This window comes from Meleagris gallopavo, chromosome 1 (genome assembly GCF_905368555.1).
Source record: "Meleagris gallopavo chromosome 1, MGAL_WU_HG_1.1, whole genome shotgun sequence".
Classification (NCBI taxonomy): Eukaryota; Metazoa; Chordata; class Aves; order Galliformes; family Phasianidae; genus Meleagris; species Meleagris gallopavo.
In genome coordinates, this window is record NC_139404.1 from 118,517,373 (window position 1) to 118,543,190 (window position 25,818).

The following is a 25,818-nucleotide window of genomic DNA, read 5'->3' on the forward strand; positions in this document are numbered from 1 at the left end:
CTAATATTCATAGGACAGTAATTAGCTTGTCACCCTTGTTCTTTTCAAAAGGATTACCCAGGTTTAGCCATGAGACAGCTGCTCAGAAATCACTGTCCTTACTGTTCCATACCAGAACAGGATCTATTCATGTATATAGGTACATACATATGCACACACATGTATATATATAGGTACTTATGTACATGAACACGCTCCTGCTTTATTATTTGTTCTCAACTGGGCTTACATAACCTTGCTTTTACTTGCCGAAACCCTGAATTTTAGTAAATCTGTACAAAAGATACAAAGATAAGTTTCAACAAATGAATAAATAGCATTGGAAGATCCATGTATCATATTATCTGAAACAAATCAGCATGTCAATGTGTCACAAATAGAAAGGTGTTTAGATGTAATATTAGAAAGAATTGAAAATATGAATTGATATTTAAAAAAATAAAGAGTTTACTCTAGCAATTTTCATTTATTCTGTTCAACTTTCCCTAATAAATTATCTTCTGGTTTACAAAGAACTACATTGAACATGCTTTTGAATATGCTTTTAAATATGCAAAAATATACTTTTTGCACAAATTGAACACTAATGCAACGACTACATACAACCGAGTAGGTCAGTCTAATATCTGAAAGTAACAATTCTTTCTCCATTTGTTTTTTTAAATTGTTCACTTCAGTTCTCTGCACCAACTTCCACTACTTCATTTATTTTCCATGTTAAAATTCTTGTTTAATTTTTAAAGATGCACCATAAAATTACCTCTGTAAAAACTGCCAACTCTTCTGGGAACAGCTTCATTATACAGAATTCTATTTTCCTTAGTAGATGCTCCATCTTCTGTGTGTGGATCATGATATGCTCCACCCTAAACAAAAGAACAGTCAGCTATTTAAAATGAAAGGCTGTGTTTTTAACTAACATACATAAGGAATACACTCTGAACTTTACTACAGACAGTTTTCATTTCATGCTATGAAAAACTGCCAGTCTCAAACCACATACCCCATAATCAATAATTACTTGGTTTTGCTGTTTGTTCACTTTTTCCAAAATGGCATTAACAAAATTTTGCCTCTTAATTGTAATTTTAAGGACTTTAGCATGATTCAGACCTCAGATTTTCGCCGTGAATGAAATGCAGCTGTAACATCTCTGGAGGAATCTTTTACTGGAGGTCTTGTTAAATTTGTTTCTGATGGAATCTGGTCACTCTGCTAATGGCAAATTTAAAAAAAATAAACAAGAAATGCATGTAATTTGTGATTATTGCAACACCAAAGCACTATCTCTTAACAGCTGTTATACAGTAGTACCTACAGGAGCCAACAGTCACAAAATCTACTACTCACAAACTAAGAGGCATCCCGAAACTAAGAAATGTATAAGCTGAATAGGTAGGTCAGACAGGATAGCAAAAGTACATCACCAGGATAGCAAAAGTACATCACCCTCTCTAATTAATCTATGTTTTTGAATAAAAACTTCCTGGAAGGTACGTCAAGAAAAAAATTAAGTACTCCCTCAGAAACAACCATATGCACGGAATTGGTCACCAAATATGACTTCATTCCTTTCTTAAATGAATCAGAAGTTGTAACTCTTTCTGCAGTAAGGACCAGATAAAATTCAATACTCTAAGACCTCCCAGGAAACAGGGAAACATTTCCAAAATTTGTTTTGTCTTTCATTAATAAAGATCTGAACTCACTACCATCAATAATATAACTCCTAAAACTGTGCCAAGATGATAAATGCAACTAAAACAATGGTTTAAATCACAGATTGCTTCAGTAAAATTTGAGTTTGATAAATTTGATTAAATTAGGACTTAGGGCACTGTTTGTTGATTAGCATTTAACTTATAAATATGAGACAGTAGTAGCAACTTGTACTTGAATTTATTCTGCCTACCCACTTGTGTACATTTAACTTAAAAAGAGCCCTTAAGAAAACACTGTTGTAACTGAGACTTGGAAAGCTTAATGCACCAAATGCAAGTTAGATTTAAACCTAGCAAAGAAAGAATGATTTTCTTTAAAATGAATTGTTAGTGGCTTAATGGAATCTACAAACAGGGAAGTGAGGACATTTCACGAAATATGAGCACAGAGAGACAACAGTAGCAGAGAAAACCAGCAGAACTGAATGGAAAAATTTACTAGGAAAATAATACAGATTCTTTGACAACCTTTATATTATTCCTGAAGTTTCGAGTTCACTATGGCTGAAGAAAGTGAAATCTTCTCATTTGTAATATGTAATGTGGCAAAAAAAAGGGATAGGAAATTCCTATCTGAGTCATACTAATATTGTAATTTTATTTCTGATTTGTGATTGGAAATAGTGAAAAAGGAAAATAGATGAAAATACTTTGTGAATGTACAGACTTGCCATATATTTCAGAAGAGTATTTTTCCCTTCAGGCTTCTGCTGGTTGAAATATGGCTTTAAAACAATGAATTGAAGGCTTAAGTTTAAAAACCACTGACCAAAAAAGATAAAGGTGAATTCTTTACAAATGATTAGACATTCCAAAGCAAACCACAATGAACAAAACTATAAGCATTAGGATGTATAACAATTTTTTAATTTAAATAAAAAGTTTTTCAAGTAGCTGTCAAAAGACAAAGAATGATCTGATAATATGAAATAAAAATAGAATTATCAATTTAATATCTGCTAAGTCAGAAAAAGATCCAAATATTAAAGAATACAAGGCAGTGTGAGCTTTTATTATCAAAATGTCAAATGTTGCTATTACTGCCTTCCTACAGTAATACTGTGAAGAAAAGTAACATTTAATTCGACTGAAATGAGAGAGAGAAAAAAATGACTAAGTACAAAAAATAAAATCTCATTTTAAAGCTGAGCTTCTGTAATTCCTTCTAAGTAGCTATTTTTCTTTAAATTCTCTTCTTCTATGAGATTTTTTTTCTTCTTATAACAAATAATTCACATAATTCTGAATGGAAGAGACATACTAAATACAAAAATAATGTATTAGTAACGTGCTTTTTAAATAAATAAATAAAAATGCCTTGTCCATGCTTTCTTCTATTGAAGAGCCATCCAATATGTGAAAACTTTTTTTATGATTGCATACTACAAGTCCACAATGTGTATTTATTATATACATAAAATAATCTCTGAAGAGGCAGAGATTTTTTAGTCTTTTTCACTATCATTTTTAGACTTTCAATAATATATGTAGCTCTGACTTTCTGCAGTTTGTCAACAAACCTGAACAAGAATTTACCTTTGAAGTCACTTTATGACATAAACATGCATAAAAAAAGCCAAACACTAATTTTATTTACATTTATCTTTTGGATCAATGGCACAGCAATCTAAGGATATGGGGACACTCATCTTATGCAAAACCTTAAAAAAATTCACAACTATTGTATTAGGAAAGTAAATCAATACTGAAACTGGCCCTTTCTTCACACTGATGAAGTAATACTCATAACAAAATAACATAAAGTAATGACAGTCACTATAGCACTGCTAAGGGGTGGCTTCTCCCAGAAAAAATCTCTAGCTTGTTCCAGTTATTTATCATACTAATCAAGAGGGATAGTGCAGTTTTTATATCTGTCTAGCAAATCATGACATTTCATCAATAATGTCATGCTATAAACAAGTGAAAAAGCTCACTTCAAAATTTAAGATTGCTATTCAGAACAGAAAGACATACTAGTAAAGTTAAATAGAACACAAATGAGAAGGTTAATTAAGGAAAACCAATACAATAAAAATGACAGCAGAAAACATAACAGACTAGGAACTACAAATTAAATGTTAACTTCGCAGACATTTTTTCTGTTCTCACATTTCAGTACATTATAAAAATAGCTGTCACAGTCCAATCATTATTAGCTTTAATGTGGTCTCATTTTGCACTCCAGCTACTTAGCGTCTTTTTGGTTTTTTTGGTCTCACATTCCTTGCCTTACAGCACCACAGAAGAATAACTAAGCAAACAAACAGATAGAAGAGAGAAAGCAGGACACTGTCCCCACATGAAATAAGGAGAGGAAGGTAAGTCTTCCGTAACAGGTGATATTTGGAACTAACCCTATTAGTATCTTCTGTACAGTCTTCTCGTGAAGAGCCAACAGACCTTGTGAGTGACTTATGCTGCACCTGTGGAGATAACAGTTGCAGGCTGTTTGCTCTGGCTGCCATCCCTTGCCCTACGCTTAAGCCACCCTCTGAGCCCTTTGACCTCACTCTGTCCCGGCTCACATACATAGAGTGTCTATGAGGGCGCTGTTGTGAAGAGAAAGGACTGGTATAACCTAGGCCATAGGAAAAAGATTCGTGCGGAGCAGAGAGCGAGTGGGAATGGCTTCCATCCATGTGATCTGGCAGTTTTAACTCCTCCATTGTTTTGGAGTGTCTGGTTGAAGGTCTTCGGGTGTCCAGGGTACCCTCGCTGCGGTTATTCCTCCCAGAAGGGCTGAGCAAAGTTCTGTTATCGCTATGGCGGGGAGCGGTCGGACTGGTAGGAGAATTCAAGTCCATGCAGCTGGATGGAAAATAGCGACTGCTGTTTGGTTCTGCAGCTTGAGCCCTAGCCTCAGATAGGTTGCCCACGGATTTCGAGTCTGTCAGAACCCCATGGCTCTTTGACTTTGTCCGATACGAGGGACTCTTAGAAGACTGTGGAATGGTATCAATGTAGCTGTGGCGACTATGCTTATCGCCGGGCTGCAGCGTCCCAGTTTTGCTCTGAGACGTTTCCATAAATGAGTGCCGGTTCTGCTGAGATCTGGTGTTAGACTTCAGGTACTTTGTGCCTGGACCATCGGAACTTTTTGGGTCCACATTAAAATCAAACTCTGTTTTTGCCTTTGTCTCCTTTGGACTAAGAAGATGTGGCATGTTATTGTTGGCTAGGTCTTTATTGCCAGATCCAGGCTGGTTGCTTGATTTCTTCGCATGCATTGGGCTATGTGCAGCTGCAGAAAGGTTTCCATTTAAAAAGCTTTCATTTGCTGGAAGACCTTCTTCTCTTGACCCGCCAACCCCTAGTGTCTGTATATCCTTGCTGTTTGATCTGTGGTGTGACTGCAAAGCAGAACTTTTGCTGGCTTGATTTCTACATTAAAATGCATAGAGAAGCATTAATATACCGGATTATACATTCATGTATTAGTAACTTCAACAAAAGTGCACTCATTTTAAATGGGAGTTGCCATCTTATAACACAAAATTAGCAGTAAGATCAAAAACTTCTGCTCATTGCAGAAACTGTGAACTAGGCATCAGAAGCTCCACTAGAATAACAGATTTGCAAGTGTCAGTATATTGCTGTTTTTCATTGGTTATATTCTAAGAGACAAACTCAATTTTAGTTAATTGATTCTGCTAGTGAAAAAAAAAATATATATAAAATCCAATAATAAAAATTCCAACTTTCCAATATATATATTTAAATATTTACCAATTTGTACTATATTTGTAATTGCTACTCTAAGCACTATTATGCAAATTAGCTGTAGATCCACTGAAATAATTGTTAAATACATCTGGCATATCAAAGTTAAAGTGGAACAATCAAATATGTCAATGCTGCCAAAAAGCCTTCTACAATCAATGCTCCAGGCTACATAATGTATGTTTGAGGTGGGTGGAGGCAGAAGAGAGAGAACAGAGGCTAGCGTGCTGGTCAAAGCCATTCAGATGGACTGATTCCAAGGTCTGTGCAGCCTGGTAAATTCTGTAATACCAAATCAGGAATACCACAGGAACACCGACTTTTGCAGAACTCAGATTCTACAGAATAAAAGCAGATCTACTCATGGGCCTGTCATGGCCCTGAAGCAGTGCAGCTGCAACTGAGCAGTACTGTGGCTATGCTTATTAGCCTTGATGGACATAAGCTGGCTTAAAGCTGAGTAAATGTGCTTATTTTTAAATCAATTCTATCATCATCTAACTCAGATATATTACTGAGGTATAAACTGAGAGCTGACTGTACCGATGAATTTGTACATTTGTTGATCGTATTAGAAACTATTATCGGATAATGCTAGTTATTTTTATATTTAGGATTTTTGTACTACCCACTTCCAGTGATCTAATGATATACTCAATTACAATTTCAAGAAACTAAGAAATATCAGCACCAGTACGTATGTATAGCAGCAGCTAAAATATTTTAGTAACCATTTCAGAAAACATGCAGGACGCAGACATCATGTTCCCAAATCTTAAAGTGAGGAATGTTGTTTTTTAAATCTCACTGGAAGAACTAAAGAAAAACCTGACTAGGATTAAAAGACACTGTAGTTATGCATACTTCAGAGGATGGCTTTTAGGAAAGCTTCTGTCAAAAGAATGCAATGAGTCTCTTTGTACTAAAGTATTTTATCTACCAGTAAACCTGGTTTGTTGATGTATTGAGATCAAGTGGCTTCTCTCAAGCTATGTGGGTCCAACAAAGGAGTTAGTGAGCAAATACATCCTGTTTTAAGTTCAAGTAGACTAGACTCAGTTCATAACCGCAATTGCAGACAAAATTCTGTTTATCCTTACTGTGGAGCATGATCAACGAATTTTTATTTTCTGTGGTGACACCTCCAAACCACAGAATTCTTGCTATTGTTCAGAAAAGAAGCTAACTTTTTTAAGATGAGTAAGCCAAATTATTTTCTCATCGTCATGTGAGAAAAAGCTTTTACTTTTTTTTCTTTTTTTAAATCCCAAGATGCATTCAGCCTGATGAATATAGCTAACAAAAAATTTCAGCTTGAATAACTGTAATAATAAAACTATGTCTGCCTTCTTTGTTCAGTGAAGCAGCTTGGAACAGCATATACATTGCAATGTACTTAAACTACGAAATAACTGATTTTCTTGAAGATAATATTCTGCGTAAGCACTGCTGCAACTTACTCATTAGCACAGAGAATATCAGTGTTAAGGGTCAAATGACTACGTTTACCTGTTAGATAATGTGTTGCTGTCAACGTGGTAAGGCTTTCTTTTAGCTGACCGTGAGGGTGAGCTTCCACAGCGATCCAAGAGTCTTTGTGTTTGAAATGAAGGATGGTTCAAACATTGCTCTGTCAAGTATCTGTCTGCTGGATCTAACTTCAGCAAGTTCTTTGGAAAATAAATCCCAAAGTTTAAATGTTAATATCTGTATTTGCATCAACAACAATATAGTAAAATAAAGAACGTTAATGGGATAGTTTTTCAATCTCCAGACTGTCTGTGATTACATGCAGATACTTGAATAATTTCATATTGCATTTAAATACACATGATACAAAATGAACACTTTCAAAAGTATTATATTCTACTTAAGAGATGGAAAGCATGTGGACTTGCTTATTATAAAACATACAAGATATATATATATATAAAATGAACGTAAGGGAACGTACTCACATGGTTATAAATTTGTGCTTAATATGTTTAAAATAAAAAAAAAGATATAAATGCAAAACTATACATGTACCTATATACATATAGATGTTAAAAATATGTGATTTTAAACATAATTTTCAGGATATGCTATAAAACATTAAAACAAGGAGTATTGAATTACCATTAATATAATACTGCCAACGAAACAGGCTTAACAAAAAGAACACACATACAGGAGCAGTATTAAATGTTCAAAAATTCCTTTACAGTTTATAATTTTTTAAAAACACAAATATGAGTCGTTTTTTATTTCAATAAAGGTTCAAGTCCATTCGTGTTTTTAAAGGATCTGTTTACAACGTACTCAGAATAACATCTGCCTTATGATTCCATTAGATCAGCTGTGATTCTGAACAGTGACTTTCTTACACACAGAGAACACCTAATCACAAAATCAAAAAACAATTTGCTGATTATTTTGATAACTTTTAATGTTTTCTTGCAGAAATAAGACCATATGTAACACATCTTGGAATATTTGAGCACGTGTGACTGTCAGCAAGGATGAAAGTTTGAATGGCCATGGAATAGAAAGAACAGCTCTTTTTTAAGGGCTGTATTGGTTGAATAGAGAATAACTCTATGCATATATATGCATGGATATGCATATATGCACGCACATGCACAAAAGCTACCTGTATATGCATTAATATAATATTCATCCACTTGACCACAAACTAGTTTTCCCTGCACAGGATCCCTGCACACCAAAATGGAAGAAGCGTTTGGCATTCCTGTGCAGTTCAGTCAACACAGCATGCAGTATCTGCCCTTCTCAGGTAGCAAGCTGTGTACTGAATGATTAATTTCTTCTTTCCTTACTTTTTTGTGGCACTCATCACTCCCGTGATACAAGTGGCCCACTTATGGATGGTCCTAAGGCTTACTTCAAATGCCTTATAAACTAACTTGCAGAAGCTGGAGCACAAGCAAGGAAAACTAAAGCCCATAGGCAATCATAAGGCCCAGAAACTGACTGGAATCACAGAGAAGTAATGCGGAACAAGGCTGATGGCTGGGTCGTGGTCACTTAAGGGTGTGGCTGGCATCAGAAGCTAGGAGGTGGGGAAGAAGAGGAGTGGCACTCCATCTGAACTAGTTCCTAATTTGTACTGAGTGACAGCATGAGACTAAAGGTATACCCACTCAGAATCCGGGTCAGGGTTAGAAGGGAAAACCAATATTTGTGGTGTTATGGCAGGGTTTTGTTACCAACTACACATCTAAGATAAAGAGGATGACTCCTTCTACAATAAGAAGCAGAATATAGCTCCTCATCCTCACAGCAGACTTCAACTACTCAGGAGACTTCTAGACTATGTTGGTAGTCTAGAGTTGGTAGTCTCTAGTTAACTGCTGGAGAGGCAAGCCAAACAAGAGTTAGCTGGGGTTCACTTTACTTGACTTGCTGTTCACTGACAGTAAAGTACTGGAGGCTAATCTGATCACAGAAGACATCTGAGATGTAGCAACCCTGAGAGGTTTATCATTAGGATTCAAATGAAGGGTGAGACAGTTAAGCATCACTGATAGGACCCACAACTTTAAGGTTGCAGACTTTGATTTCTGTAGGGGGATTCTAAAACAATCTCCTGAAAAACTGCCATCTGAAGACAGCTGTCCAAGAAAACTTCCTGAGAGTGCAGGGACAAAGCATCTCACTGGGCATAACATTGCAAAATGTCAAGCATGCTCAGCTTGACAAAACAGGGAGCTTTTTAATGAAGAAAAACTCAAAATAGGCAATGTGTAAGAAGTTAAGCCAAGGACAAGACAGGAAGAGCATAAACGCACTGCTTTGGTATAATGGATGACATGAGGAAGGCTGAAGTTCAACTACAGCTAAAGCAAGTGTGAAACATATATGTATTATCCAGGTATTCTAGTAGAAAATGGAAGCCCAGAAAAAAAAAAAAAAGAAAAAAAAATGTCTGCTGATTGAATGACAGATTATATGAATAAGCATGAAATATTCAACTTCTTTTTCGCCCAAGTCATCATATTCAAATTTCCAAGTGCATGCTTGCAAAAGAACATGATTTGTGAAGGAAGAGAGGAGTAACAAAGCAACAGCAGCAAATGAATGACTGTTCATTAATCTAGTCCAGAAATGCTCTCTAAATATTCATATATATGGAACTAGAGATACATATGTCAGCTCTAGCTGACATAAGTTGGGGTATGGATTATTGAGTAATCTAGGAATCAGAAATGAGGTCCTTGGGAATGCAGATAACAAGGAACACAGCAACTGTGAATAACTGCCAGACTACTGGGGAAGAGAAAGGCATACAGCAAAATATGTAGAGCATTTGCAGCATGCAACTTAACCACAGGTGCTTTCTTTTCTTTTCTTCTAAGTCTTCTGCTCATTCTTTAACAATGTTCCAACTTCTCAACTATGTAATGCAGACCAAACAAAATATCCCCTCTATAGGATCCCTGACCTTTCCTCGCCTCATATAGAGTAACACGGACTAAAAAGTTTAAAAGAATTACTTGAATTTAAAATAAAAATAAAAATAAAAAAATAAAAATAGAATGGAGCTATTTAGAAATCTATGTTTCCTTAAAATTTGATGCTTCATTTTGCAATTTCAACTTTTATATCACACCAGAAGAACCCAAAAGATATTGCTATGTAACACATAAAATTAGCGTAAAATGAAAATAAAAGCAATCCCCAGCATGTGTTATGTTACGAGGAATCATCTTGAAATTGCAGTTGAGGAATACGTGCTACTACAGCTTGAGTTACAGTTAATTATAATGCTGGGGGAAAAAAAAAAATTATGTGAACTAGAAAATAGAACACATTTATTCTAAACATAATTTTTGTCACTGTAAATCTCCTTCAGTTTACTGTGGCTGAAATAACAGAAGGACTGTACTACAGCTCACCATAGTGAAGTTTTTACATTGTTCAGCCATTTTGAGGAAAGCAGGCTTTTTCTGGACCACTGCAAGAAACTCAGAACTATATCCTAGCCTGGCCATGAGGAACTAGCTGGTACGTTTCAAAACAGGACTGAAGAGCAACTTAAATAATGTGCTTAGTAGACGTGAGTGGTAACAACACGATTAAGACCTCAGACAGGCAAAAAATCTACTGTGCATCTACTGCCCATATCCTCATGCTTATCCAGTAATGAACAATAACTCAGGTTAATCTAATCTTCATTCGCTGTGGATTTATCTAGATTTATTACAGGTTGAGAGTTCATCCTCCTGCATTAGTAAGGTGACCTGTGCATCTGAATGGTCGTCGGTATGCATGCTGACAGAAATGATGGCAGTTCTTTTGTCTGGAATATACATTGCTTATCAAACCAGTCAAGTTTGGACAGATTCTCCTGGCATTTGCAGGGGATATCTTTCTGATTCCTAAGAAATATCAAGCCTGGCTATAGATGGTGGTAATATCAAAACATCTCAAAAGGAAATTCACAAGTACTTTTAAAATGCACTCTATTAGGAAAGTCACATCTTTCCCTTCATATTACAGAGAGAAAATAAATTTGTTTACCTTCATAAGATCAAGCAAAACACCACTTAAAATTCCCAAGTATCTTCTCTCTAAAGATTGTGGATGATTGACTGCAGGAAACTGTCAAAGTAATATACCATAAAAATATATTGAGAATGCAAATGAGGTATAGATTAATACAACATTCAAAAAAATACAAACTATACAGTGAATAAAGGCATGTAACCTAATTGAAAACAGTTCATAATTTCTGAAACATTACAAAACATGATGAAACAAATAACTGCTGATGTACGATATGAATCTAGTCAACCAAAGAAGGTATTTTTGATTAGTAGGGCAGCCAAGGAACCTCTCTCAATTGACAAGCCACTAACTTAGATCTATAAATGTGTTTGTGGCACTACGATTGACATGAGGTGGGTGTTTTAAAATAGATTCAGAAATAACATAGGTAACATCTACCCAAGAAAATAATTTAGAAATAGTTATTAGATAATTTTGCTTTTGCGTGAATGTAGTAATAATTAAATACCAAAGATTAATTGACAATTCCAAAATGAATGAAATGAGTGAAAAAAGCCTCACAAAAATGGAATAGCAACTATGCAGAAAGGTTTGAGATTACTCCTGGGATCACGTTGCAGTAGGAATGAATTGGCAACGTCATGAGAAGTGCACTCTGCTGGAGGACAGTTTTGGTCAACTACAGCCTTGACAAAACCAGGCAGTATTTGAAGCTAGTCCTAACTGTCTGGGAAGAACAGGCAGGAAAGATTCAAGGAAGAAAAAAAAAACAACAAAGCACAGGATTGATTTTTTTTTTTGTTTTGTGTTGTTTGCTTTGTAAACAAGGCTGTAGTCAAATGAAACCAAAACAGTCTTTCTCTTTTTAATCAAATGAAAGAAAATCTGCTCAGTATATCTACACTGTAAAATAACATCAAATACAGTGAGCTAAAAAAAAACAGGCATCAGAGATCCGATTCCAGATTATGGCATGCACGGAACTGACATCAAACAAACAGGTAAACTGATTTCAGTGAGGTAATTTCAAATTTAAAGGATAAACACATATATTCCAGTATTTTCAGAATTAGAAATTAAGGCAGGATTTCCAAGATGAACACCAAAAAAAAAAAAAAAAAATCTTCATTTTTGCAACTTATGCTGTTTTTAGAGAAAACTGCGCATTTGAATGCCAGGGAAACTTCAGGAAAAACTAAGCTCAACAACAGCCAGACTGATTGGTATTAATTACAGTTCATCCAAAACAATGCAGCTGCGATTCAGATACTTCATTTGCAGTTCTTGGAGTTGTGGTATTTGCCCAATAGTGTTCAAGTGCTTCAGTTGCAGCCTGGCTTGATCTCATCCACATCTAACTATGAGTTTTCAGTTGCAGCCTGGCTTGATCTCATCCACATCTAACTATGAGTTTTCTAAAAAGCCCTCTTAAGTTAACACATCAGAGCTAGAATACTGACACCAGGGACTACGCACTGGCAATCACATACCCAATACATAAAAAGCCATTGCTTAACGTCCAAATGGACTCAAGTCATACATAAAACATACCCACATAAAATATTGAGGTATATCTAAAATGGCTGCAAATGTAAGATAACCACAAAATCTGGGTCAGTGATTAAGACAACAGAAACTACAACAACAACAAACCCAACAAATACGAAGATTAAAAAAACATTCTATGAGGAAATTTGCTGTAGTATAAAAACATACAACAGCTATATGTTTGGTCTGAACTGTCCATGAGCAAGAAGTCTTAAATATTTTTATTCCTTTACACCATTTCTGCATGTTTAAAGGATTCTTACAGCCAAGTGCATATATTTACATGTATACCTTCCTCAGAGTATGACTTCAAATCCTTGCTTTGAAGAGTAATCCAGCAGTACAAATATCACTTCCAAAAATGTATTTGGTTTGGAAGCAGAATGCATTGTACATGCACTGCAAGTATGTAAACGTTAGACCACTATGAAGTGCAATCCTTTGTTTGTACTGGCATTACTTTTCATAAATTACACTACGTGAGCTTTGAAGGAAAATGAAAGAACATTAGTTTGAATGTGTTCGTCCCTAAATAGGCTCTGTATTTTTCTTTTTACTTTACTTTCTTTTGAAGTGGTTTCTTAATTACTGAAAAGTTTATTTTAATTATTTACTTTTAAGTCCAAGTCTGCTTTCTTGATTTTAGATAGTAGCCTAGGTGAACCAAGCTTTCCATTCTTCCTCCACTAGTTTACATAAAGAAAATAGATTTTCAGGAGGCACTAACTTGTTTTAAGTGTAGTATTCTTCTAAGTAAAAACAAACCCCGTTCTTCAGTCTATCCATGTGGGCAAAATATTTTTGTACTCCTACAGAATGAACATTATAAATCAGATTTTAATTCTGGAACGAATGGAGAAACATGAAAATGTGCCAAAGATATGCAATGTGTGATTGCCATTCACTGGGTTTGTTCATGTCCTCCATCTTATTTGTAACTAACTTGTAGAATAATATTACAGCTCCACATTACCGCTGACATTTCCATAAAGGTATGAGTCTGTAAGTTCTTTCTGATACAAGATTATTTTCTTGGGTCTTCCATATACCATGGATGTTTGCTTCCTCAAACAGACTGAAGAGATATAACTAAATACTACCTAATCCTCAAAAGTGATGAAAACAGTGTGTATATGTGCAAGTGGAGGAAATAAGCAGGAAGATGAAGTATGCAAATGTGGCGTCTTTACACCTGTGCATGTAGAGCTGGAGTGTCTGAATTAGAATTTTTTAAATCATGTGCTACAATATGGTAGTACTTACAGTTATAAGAGAGATTCATAAAGCTGATAGATAACCACAGGGATAAACATTTCCATTGGATGGGCTAGTTTTTATCATGCGAACACCCAGTGCCAGCTCATAAAAAATAATTTGCATGATCACAGCATAGCTTCTATTCGCTACAACTGAATATCTTCCACCATTGAGTGCTATTATTAAAAAAACACACCTGTACTTGAAATGTTGTCTTATAACATGGAATATTTTTTTCAATTAAGTAGCAAAAATCATGTTCTGAATCAACATTTTTGTAGTATTTTTCATGTTTACGTCATTATTCAGACTTCAGTATTCCAAAAGCACTCTCTTTTAGAAGGCGTACGTCACTTCACTGTTGTTATCATTAGGATACCCTGACTTTGCAGATGGAAATAAAAAGGCAGCAATATGTCTGAGGTCAAGTAATAAAACATTAATCCAGGATATGAACAGAGACTCATGACACTCAACTCTGTGCTAATCACATTAGGTCCATGCTGTCTTCTTGAATTACTTTACTATAAAGCTACATAACAAAGATACTTCATTTACATCCTAAAACATTGCACAGCATTTAGGCAAATAAGATTACACTGGGCAACTAGAATTCTTGTAAAATGATGCTGAAAAGAGAATATTTAGCTTGCAGCTTGTAAAGCACTGCTTTAGAAGATATAATTTTTTAAAAACAGAAACTCCTTTACAGCCCTTTTCTAAACAGCATCAAAAACATACACTACCTTGGCAAGGAATGCTTGTGTTACTGTTTTATAAAATCCTGTGATGAAGGGTGTGCAAGCTTCATCAAAGAATCTTAGGAATCAGCTATTGTTCTAGCTAAAATAACTAACCCAAAACCTTAATCCACTATTAGTTTTGCTATTATCACCAGCTAATCATAATTTATGGCAAACTTTAATGCATTATAAGACAGCTAGGTGCACCCCTTTGTCGTTCTCTGTTTTCTCTTTTATGGAGTAAAACTCAAATCTCCAATCTTTACCACAGATCAGGTCTCCTAAGATGTTGTTATGTCTCTTTATTGGATTTTATATTAATAATTTCATATAATTACCAAGATCATAAAATTCTGTAAGCAGCATTTGTTAAAGGAAAAAAAAGAAAGAAAAAGAAGAGATAACCAAAATGGAATTACAAGATAACACAAGTAATTGTGCTAGATAAAAACACTGACCAGGCATTATTAAAGACAACTGAGTTTTTTTAAATATATATATATTCTATCTGGTATTTTGCCATCTTCAGCAGCTCCTGCACACTAGCAAGCTTCTGTTTAATTCATGGCTTTGTCAAACTCCTGAAATGGGAACAAGCAGCTTTCTTACTTGTATGGCTCACATTAATTCTCCAGGAATTCAAGTAAAAAGGCAAAAAGCTCTCCTATCATCACAACAGCATCCAAGGCCCAGGTTTTGCCATCGTAGCAGGCTTGAGAGCCGGCACAAGTTTTCCACACTTCAAACATACAAATGTGCCACTAAACTTCACAGTGCACACCTAGCACAGTAATTTCAGGCTTGGCATATTCACTAACATTCAAGACAAGAAAAGTCAAAGAAATAGATCTGTTTAAAATCAGCTTTTAACAGCAAAATGAACTTATTTATACTTCCCAATACTGGTATAATTAGAACTTAACTTTGAATTATGAACACTCCATGATCTAAATATCCTGTGGTTGCACAAAAATACACGTAACAGAAAACACAGCACACACTCTAAATGAAAATAACCTTTATGACAACAACAGTGTAAATATCATGTGAGTAAATTAATCAAAAGAAAAGAACAAAGCTATCTCTTACCCTCAGTCCATGGAAGCGTGGGTTGCTGTAGAAGAGCTTCATCTGCTCAGCTGGCAGTGGGCCTAGCACCTTCTGAATGGTAAAGAGCTGGTCAATCTCGCTCTCCCCTGGGAACAAGGGCTGTCCGTCACTCAGCTCACCCAGAATACAGCCCACAGACCACATATCCACAGCCTTCCCATATGGGGCTCTAAAAAATGAACGTAAATTGTTTTTCACTCACTGATACCATCTTCTTACAAAGCTGTTTTAATTTACTGGCTATGTTTTCCACGGCCTGCTTCCTTACAGCTCAGAAAAAAAAGAACCTGACATTAAAGAAGCAATCTCAAATATCAAGTTCTCTGTTTCTGCACTGGATTGCTTGACACACTGCTGCTTGAAAATGCAGGACAAGAATTCTTAGGTAGCCCGAAGGATTCAATTACCTTTTTTAAACAACAACGACAACATACATATTAGAACAACCTTTTTAATGAAGATGCAGTTATGAAAGTTAAACTAGTACTAACTTCTTTTTTTCTCCAGAGGTTAATGACTGTGCTGTATTACTGCACTGCTTTATTGCATTGTATTTATTAGATTAGTAGACACACTGGATCTGGCCAAAGGAGATAGAAATATAAGCAATCTTTGTTTCACCCTTCCTACAGTGAAGTTTTAATTAGAGAGAAAACACAAGCCCCCAAAGCTATTCCTGAGTTAAGAAACACAGGTGAAGACAATGAAAACATCACAAAGCAAGGATTTCCTGTTCTGGAGCAAAGCCACATGTTGGGATCTGGAGAAAAAAATTCAAGCAGGTGGTCTCTTTGCATGCAGCCAATGTTGGGTAATGGGGTGGATGGCTCTCTGTATTTCAAAATGCCACTGACAAAAGAAGCAAGGTCAGCAATTAAGAGATGGTGGGAGTTCAATGGAAACAAATAAGAGATGGTGGGAGTTCAATGGAAACAAAACTCAGTGGCGTCCGTGTTACACTGGAAAGGCCTATACCAGTTTCTCAGACTAGAGAGTATTTAAACGAAGAACAAGTTACAAGGATACCAAAGTCAGAAGAAATGATGGGCTTGCAGGTGGTTTGTAAGATATATATACACAGACATAGGGTAGAAAATCGTAATACAGAGAACAGATGTTTGTGTGAGGAGTAGAGGGTAGTGAACTACTGCAATTTTCAGTCAAAGGCATGAATGCTGAAGAAACAAAACCTGAGGTTCCTCTAAGTGAGTCAATTTAGGATATTCTACAAATAATTAGCTATTTCTTTCTACTCCTGAAACTTGAACTTTATTAAAAAACCAAAAACATCCCTGTGATACATTTTAAAATTTAAAAAATTAAAAATGTGTTTGATAACAGATAAATGCTTAATGATCCTGGGGACGCTGAAGTATTAGTAAGTATGGTTATAAAGATTTGGTAAAAAGTAGGGGAAGGAGATTGTGAAATAAGAGCAGAATTGCTAAGAAACAGACATCAAGTTGTGCTAGAAAAACTTGGCATTAAAAACACACACAAGCAAAGTTAAAGCCATATTCATGAAATACACATACCCCTCCCCTTCCTCTGTAAGCTAATCAAATCTAGCCAATTACACACAGAAATAATTCCTACTACATTTCCTCTGTTAATGAAACAGCTTTGAAAACTGAGGCCGGACAAGTACCATGTCTGCCAACCTCTTCACGTCTTTCCTCTAAAACACTAATTACTAATACAGACAAAGTGTAGAATGCTGCAACAATATAAAGACCATGACTGATGTTTTCTTTTCAACTAGTAAGTGTATGTGTACACATACAATAGACACACACTTTGCTGAAAATTTAATCGTTTAGTTTTCTCCACAATAGAGAAAACTGAGCCTTGCATTTTCTTTTATTGGCAACTTTAACATACTATTCTGCATATAACAACACAACTATATCTCAATTTGATTAAGACTAGCACAGCTCTAGGAATACTTGTAGGACTTCCTTGACAGAATAGTTATTATTCAGTGCCTTACCTATTCAAGAAATGTCTATTCCCTGGTTCAGAGTTAATCAAGGATTCAAACAAAGACCTGTTTCTCAGCAGCATGAAATGTTTTGCTTGAAGAATCTTAGTGACTCCTAGCAATCCTTTTCAGATTGCTCCAGTGGCTGCCAATTACTTATAGAATATGCATATATAAATACATATATACTATACATACAGGAATTGTATTTTACTGGAATGCTTATGTATTTAGAAAAAGACACTGTAAAACTTGATAGTAATGGAAAAATTGCAAACAGTACGTTCCCAGGTGCTTTAGTCTCTTCTATGCTTCTGCACCCTGTGAATTTGTTCATGCAGTTCAACCTTGTGAAGTAGTAAAATGCTAATTTTACAGATTAATAAAAGAGTGAAATTGAATTGCTACTCATGCAACTACTTCTCCCACAGGCAGTATTACACTAACTTCTGAGTACTTTACTAAAATCGCTCAAAGAGCTTCCTTCAACAAATTCTTCCTGATCAGTTACAGAAACGTAAAATATCACGAGGTGGAATCTACCCAGCAGGGATCATGGAGTCCAGCTCCTGGCTCCACTCAGCACCACCCAAAATCAAACCCAACGTTTGAGAGTGCTGAACTCCGGTACTCAGGGCCGTGCCCACAGCCCTGTGCATCCCGTTCCACGCCCACCGCCCTGTGGTGCAGACCCTTTCCCTGACCCCCAGCTGCCCCTCGCCTGACACAGCTCCATGCCGTTCCCTCGGGCCCTGTTGCTGTCACACAGAGCAGAGCTTAGCGCTGCTGCTCCGCTCCCTGTGAGGAGCTGCAGCCGCCATCAGGCCTCCCCTCAGCTCCTCTGCTCTGCACTGAGCAAACACAGGGCCCTCAGCGGCTCCTCATACATCCTGCCCTCCAGTCCCCTCAACATCTTTGTAATTTGTAGCCCTCCTTTAGACACTCTGTAATAATCTTATGTCATTTGTATATTGTGGTGCTCAACACTGCACCCAGTTCTGGAGGTGAGGCCGCACAGTGCAGAGGAGGACAATCCCTTTGCTTGTCTGGCTGGCAGTGCTGAGCCTGGGGCACTCCAAGATACACTGCTGGCTCACATTTAATTTGCTATCAGCCAGAACCTTAAGATCCATTTCCTCAGGGGCGCTCTCCAGACTCTTGTCCCTCAGTCTATACATCTATCCAGTTACCCCAACCCAGGTGCAGAATCCGTCACTGGCTCTTATTAAAATTCATGAGGCTGGTGATCGCCCAGCCTTCTAGTCTCAAAAGATCTCTCTGCAAGACCTCTCCACCCTGCAGGGAGACAACAACTCCTCCCAGTTTAGTATTAGCTACAAACTTAGTATGCGTTCAAGTTCTATATCCAAGTAACTTATAGAAACATTAAGGAGAACTAGCCCTACATTGGAGCCCTAGGGAATCCCACTAGTGACTGTTCATCAACCTGGTGGAGCCCCGTTTACTATAATCCTTTGAACACAATCTGTCAACCAATTGTTTACCCTTTGTATTACGTTTCTGTCTATCTGTATGCTAGAGATTTTGAGCAGAAGTATACTGTGAAAAACAGTATTGAAAGCTTTACTGAAATTCAGAAAGATTACATCAATTGGTTTCTCTTGGTCAACTAGGTGGATTACCTTGTCATAAAAGAAAATTACGGTAAACAGGAGTATCATTTTGTGAAGCTGTGAGCCTGTGTTGGCTACTACCCATGACCACATTGTCTTTCAAGAGCTTTTTGAAAACTCTCAGAATAATCTCTGTAATTTTACCAGGCACTGAAATGACTGATAGGCCTGTAATTACTAGGGTCTTCTTTTTCTTCCCATCTTGAAAACTGGGACGGACATATGACAGCTTTCAGCCAATCGGGACCTCTCCAGGTTCCCAAGACCACTGAAAAATAATTGAGAGAGGTCTTGCAATGACAACAACCAGCTCTTTCATTACCCTGGGATGAATCTCACTGAGTCCCATACACAGCTAGAGCAACAAATCCCAAACAGGTTCAGGGCTTGCTGGGAGTTTATCATTCCCACAGACACCAGAGATCCCAGAGCCCATTACTGATGTTAAAGACAGATCCGAAGAAGGCATAAATGTTTCTGCTTTGTGTATGCCCCTATAAATGAGGTGACTATCCTCATCAAGGAAAGAAACAATGTTATCTCTAGTCCTCCTTTTGCTTTTAACATATTTTAAATTTTTTTATCCTTTTATCCTCATCCTTTTTTATCCTTTCCCATAGTTCAGGCCAGCATCATCAACTTTAACTGAGCTTTGTGTGAATTATCTCCCTACAGTGGCAAAAAGCATCTCTATAGTTCTCCCATGTTGCCCCACCTTATTTTTAGAGTCCATGCACTTATTTTTTCTGCCTAAGCTCTAGAAGAAGACCTTTGCTCAGCCAAGTCAGCCTTTTGTCCCACTTGCTTGACTTGTGACACTTTTAAATTGCCCGCTCCCATGCTCTTCAGAAGTAGTACTTCAAAAACGTTAAAAAGCTAGCAGCCTTCTTGACCATTTCAACTGCTAGTGCTGGTAAAAGGTAACTGAGAATGAAAATAAAATCGAAAGATGAAAAGAACTAGGAATGTAGCATGCTGAAGGTTGCACTGCTATGTTCAACATGCAAACTGATGAAACGAATACTTCAGACAGGACAACAATAGATACATATTTTGAAGAGCCTATTAAGAGGTGCATCTCAAATAAATTTGTGATAATTCAGTTTTCTTTTAGTCAATTAAATACTGTTCAGCTCAAGACAGATGAATATATGTAACTGATTTATGCTGACTTAATGGGAACGAATGAGCAAGTATAAATGAAAATCTGGAATTCTCTTGAGATCTTCCCTTTAAACCAACTACAGTTCTCCATTGACAAATTTTACAAAAGGTGCTTGAGAAAATGCAAAGAATCAAGATTTCTCATGGCTGTTTCACAAACTGTACTTACCCAAGCAAGAGTTCAGGTGAGCGGTACCACCTGGTAGCCACATATTCTGTATAGTTAGCATTGCTTCCTTCAGAAAGGTTACGGGCAAAGCCTGTCAAAGGAACAGTGGGAAAGATTATATTCCATTTTAAATAAAATGTGCATATCATCACTGATTTTGGAGGTAAGAAGCCGTACCTACTTAAACAGAAGTAAATTGTTTACAAACCCCAGTGCAGAATGTCTGCAAGGACTGCTCATCTACTGAAATGCAACCTTTCATAGACACAACAGTGAAAGTCAGAATGTCTGCATTAATGACTACTTGTATACTGTCCTTAGAAATCTATGATGTTCTACCATTATCCTTGCTACTTCACCATAATAGAACAGACTGAAGAAAGTACTTGCCAGTATGCCATACAAGCTATTGAACAACTGCCACTAAATTTCACTATGAAAAGCTATTTGCAGAAGAGGATTTAAAACAATAGAAACTTAACATACGCATGGAGAGTAGACACTTTAGTCACTGATCTTAACTACTACAGTCTCACTGAATTCCATTTTTTTCAGTTGGTGAAGAAGATACATATAATTCTCATGGAAGGACACTCCCTCCCTGACTCAGCAAGGAATGAGGCCATCTCTCTAAACTTAAAAAAGGCAGGACTCCACCAAAGACCAGCAAAACTGTTTTATATATGCATTTGTGGATATAGTCTACCTAGACTTTATTAAAGCCTTTGACACTGTCTACCACAGCATTCTCTTAGAGAAGCGGGTCACAAGACATGTTCCCCAGTGGTCAGTATTGTGGCCAGTCCTGTTTAATATCTTTATTATCTGGACAAGTCAATTGAGTGCACCCCCAGTAAGTTTGCAGATGATACCAAGCTAGGAGGAAGTGTCAATCTGCTTGAAGGTAGGAAGGCTTTATACAGGGATACAGATAGTTTGAGTTGATGGGCTGAGGCTAGTTGTATGAGGTTCAACAAGACCAATTACTAGGTCCTGCACTTCAACCACAACAATCCCATGCAAGCTACAGGCTCAGGGCAGAATGGCTGGAAAACTGTGAGGAGCAAAAGAATCTGGAGGTATTAGTTGATAGCTGTCTGAACATGAGCACCCAGGCGACCAAGAAGGTCAGCGGGATCCTGGCTTGTATCAGGAATGGTGTATTCAGCAGGACTAGGAAAGTGTATTCAGACCTGGTGCGGCCGCACCTCAAGTACTGTGTTCAGTTCTGGGTCCCTCACTACAGCAAAGACATTAAAGTCATTAAAGTGTGGGAATATCTTCAATGAGGGGCAACAAAGCTGGTAAAGGGTCCGAAGTGCAAGTCTTATGAAGAACAGATGAAGGAACTGGGATTATTTAGTCTGGAGAAAAGGAGATTCAAGTGAGACCATATCACTATCTATAACTGTGTGAAAGGAAGTGAGATGGGGGTCAGTCTCCTCTTCCAAGTAACAAGCAACCAGATAGAAGTTCATTGCCTCAAACTGCACCAAGGGAGGTTCAGGCTGGATATTAGGAAAATTTCTTCTCAGAAAGAGCAGTGAGGCACAGGCTGTCCAGGGAGGTGGTACAGTCACCATCCCTGGAGATGTTCAAGAAATGTGTAGATATGATACTTAGGGATAGTTTAGCAGGCATGGTGCTGATGGGCTGATAGTTGGACTAGATGACCTTAGAGATCTTTTCCAGCTTTAATGATTCTATGATTTAAGTCACTCCACAAGCGTCAGCTTCCCACCTGTTTTAGCATCATATTCATAACAAACTCCCAGTGAATTAGGATCAGAAAACAAGTCCAAATTAACTTCCTCCTCCGCATAATTTTCTTAAGAATCAAAAAACTGTCGAGTTATTTGCAGTTATACCAAAACTTAACTTCTGTCTTAAGGAAGAACAATTAATAAGATCAACAGAGAGAAGAATGCATATACTAGAAAACACAGAAGTAGAAATGCACTGTATTTTGTTTTCATTCTTCTCCATTTATCAAAAGTTAACACCAAAGTAATGATACTACTAGGTTCTTCATCTAGTTCTTGTACTCTAGGACAGCTGCTAGCATTGTTTCAGTAAAGTATCAAGCACCTAACTATCAAATAAGTAGAGACTGAGGTCCAACAGCTTTCAGCAGCAAGACTCTGCTATAGACCTAGAGCTCAAACTAAGACAAATTTATGGGACTGAAAAGCGGAAGCAACATTTTCAAAATGCTTCTTTAATTGGAATGTGCCACTAAACATCAGTAGAAAATTCACTTCAGTGAAATCACCAGGAATCTTTCCACTGTTCCATAAGCAATGAAGAAAGAATAAAAAGCTGAAGATCTTTCAGAGATATAAGGGATGATTTCACTTCCAAAATAAGTGCTACATAAATGCTATATTATTTTTTCTTTATTTTTGAGCTCTCATGCAGAAGCTGCCAAAAAATGATTTTCCCACACAGTTATGCTTGTAAAGCTGTCATTTATTTATTGATTTGTTTTCAGTATTCCAAAAGTGTCTCACTTGGCAGCATTGGTATGAAAGATCCTAGAGCTCTGTTGTTACACTAATTTACAAAAACTTGCAATAAATGTTTGGGTGCAGAGACTGCTTTTTCAAACTACCAGTCTAATAATAAAGTTGTTACTGATATAGGTTACAGCTGTTACTTCTTTTAAGACACCTCTCCCTTTTAAAAGTTAGTAAACAGAAAGGCATATACAGTGAAGAAGAGATATTTCAAATTTATCCCAAAACATTTTTCATCTGTTTCCACAGTTTTGCTAAAAATTATGGATCCCACTAAAAAACCTGAAATTATTATTTTTTAATTTACTTAAAGAGGACATTGGGATTGGATAAACTTCTAAATATGACTATATTTAGAACTGCTTAGGCAGCCCTGTTTCTATTTGAAATTATGTGATCTATCTCATTAATCTTGTCAGTGGAAATCCTTTCATTCATGATTTTAGACATGAGAAGAAAATCAGGAGCCATCGTGAAGAAATGGGACAGCTAGAACAAAGAGTGTGGGAAACCCCATCCTGAAAGAGAGGAGAAAGATACAAGTGCCACATGATACAAATGATCACAGCACAAGTCCACCAGCCCAGGTACACCAGAGGAATCAAGTCAAGGATGGAGCTTTCCTCCAGGCCATTCCATTGGAACCTGGGCACAGTCAGCAGCTGCTGTGTATAGAGAATCAACAGCAGCTAATGTAATCTGAAAAAAGAAAGAATCAGCAGGCCTCAACTTTGATAGATTAGGTGTAGAATGAAGTTATGTCAAGACATGAAAGGAAAAACCACAGGCTTCAGTTCCACCTACACACTGTCACGTGATGTAGCAAAACATTTTATACATACACTACTGCTCTGACTCTGTTATCATGTTGAGGGACAGTTGGTGGAATTGGTAATTCAAGAAAGCACAATGCTTTCTAACAGCACAATTGCTCATTCTATGGCCTAGCTACTAGACCTCAAATTGTGCTGAGGCAATTGGAACAATTTTTGACACAAAAATAAGAGAAAGTAATTAGGGAGAAGACTTGATCAAACTTATCAGTGAGAAGGAATAGAGTAGAACATGAAGATGGAAAGTGACTTGAGTGAGAGCAACTATGAAAGCAATAGAACTTGCAAAATTATTTCAACACAAGAAGGACAAACAAGTAAAAGAAGACATTTCACGAAAGGGCTTCAAACAACTCAGAAGGAGAGGACAGACTACAAGGCTGAAGGTGTGAGGAGAAAAAGCAGTTCATAAGATTGTCTGTTTCTTATAGAGAAATAAGACAAACTTAATCAGATAATGTAAAGCATTCTAACATTAACAGTTAGTTAATAGTTCAGTTAAAAAGGACCTTCAAATATCGTTTAGTCCAACTGTTCAATGACATGCAAGGTGTTAACTAGGTGCCTAAGAACATTACGAAACCTCCATTACTGAGATCCGAAGAGTAAGTTAAGCAAATGCCTATCAAGAATGACACAGACGTACTTAATCATTTATCTGAGTAAGTGGAAGAACTAGAGAATTTCTTGAGGTCTTTTCCAGTCGCGTTTCATGATTTTTATGCTTATGCATCATAGAGAGATAAAGAAATTTTTAAAAGAAGTAATTTTGAAGTCCTGGTTTTGAAAAAGCAAGCATACTAGTCAGAATGCTTAACGATTTCCAACAATTCAGATGCATCTGTTATAACTGGCCTTTTGTGCTGTTCTCTTTTCCCATTTCTATTGGTAGAAATCACACCCACACAACATGTGTCCAGGCAAGCACCACACAACCTCATTTTTTCTAGTACGATATGTACAGAACATGGCACAAGGATTATGAAGAACAATATTGTTAAAAACTTAACAAATTTTTCTGTTCAAACTGTTTTGTCCACTGAGATATTCCAAAACACACACTATTACTTCAAATCTCAATTGTATATATATTTTATTTGTTGTTGTTATCGTAAGGAATGTGGCACTCTATGCAATTAGTATTTGTGCTCCAAAAATTGAAGCAAGCTAGGTAGACAGGTAGTATGTTATGTCATATTAAAGGGCAAATTCTTCCATCCTCATCTATACACGTGCAAGAAGCTCTTGTGGCTAACATATTTTTACAGTAATGACGTAAGCTACTACTAACAATGTCAATTAGCAGTAAGGCTATAAGGTAAAATGGATCCCAAGTATTAAGAGCTGCTTTGCATTTTAAATTCAGCTAAGTCTGAAATTATAAGCAAAATTCAAACAAATCCACATGAACAACAAAACCAAGATGGCTTTGCGGTTGTATTTCTTTTCCAACAGAAATACAATCTGGCTTGAAGATGCGACGTGAGCAAGCCTACGGACTAAGCACATCATCTCTACTGGCAGAACTCACTTTATCTTTGGCAAGAACAAACATGATTGTATGATTTGTTTGGCTTTCGATTTTTCTTTAGAATTCCTGCAGGAAGGCTGCTGACAGGAGTTCAGGAGCACAAAGGGTTGCTGGCAAATGCCAACTCTGCTGGTAAGCCTTACCCTCGGGAGGACAAAGACGGAGGGAGGAAGGGAGCATGCCTATAGGGTGTTTCTATTCATGGCACTGTTAGTCTTGATTGGAACACATGTTGGTCATGGGCTGGTGCTGTTTGCTGATTGTTTGCTAAGCTTTCTGAGAGGCAGAGAGGCCCAATGCACCTGGTGCCAGCCAGAGCTTGGGGCTATGGGGAATGCTGAGAGGAGAGAGCAGTAAGGGGAGGGCAGCCACAGCAG

At 36.9% G+C, this 25,818-nt stretch overlaps 1 protein-coding gene across 8 annotated transcripts in view; it reads right to left on the reverse strand.

The window, feature by feature from the left end:
- CDKL5 (cyclin dependent kinase like 5) overlaps positions 1 to 25,818 on the reverse strand; it is a 127,260-nt gene that overhangs the window by 22,824 nt on the left and 78,618 nt on the right. For 6 of the 8 annotated variants that reach the window (XM_085211376.1, XM_085211336.1, XM_085211346.1 and 3 more), the window contains 7 exons: positions 20,562 to 20,652; positions 15,593 to 15,782; positions 10,968 to 11,048; positions 6,954 to 7,114; positions 4,079 to 5,105; positions 1,114 to 1,215; positions 761 to 866 (listed from right to left, as the gene is read on the reverse strand). In XM_085211376.1, the coding sequence (XP_085067502.1) occupies positions 761 to 866; positions 1,114 to 1,215; positions 4,079 to 5,105; positions 6,954 to 7,114; positions 10,968 to 11,048; positions 15,593 to 15,782; positions 20,562 to 20,652 (1,758 nt within the window). The remainder of the gene's footprint in view (positions 1 to 760; positions 867 to 1,113; positions 1,216 to 4,078; positions 5,106 to 6,953; positions 7,115 to 10,967; positions 11,049 to 15,592; positions 15,783 to 20,561; positions 20,653 to 25,818) is intronic. The other 2 variants (XM_085211357.1, XM_085211365.1) reach the window with 2 other exon arrangements.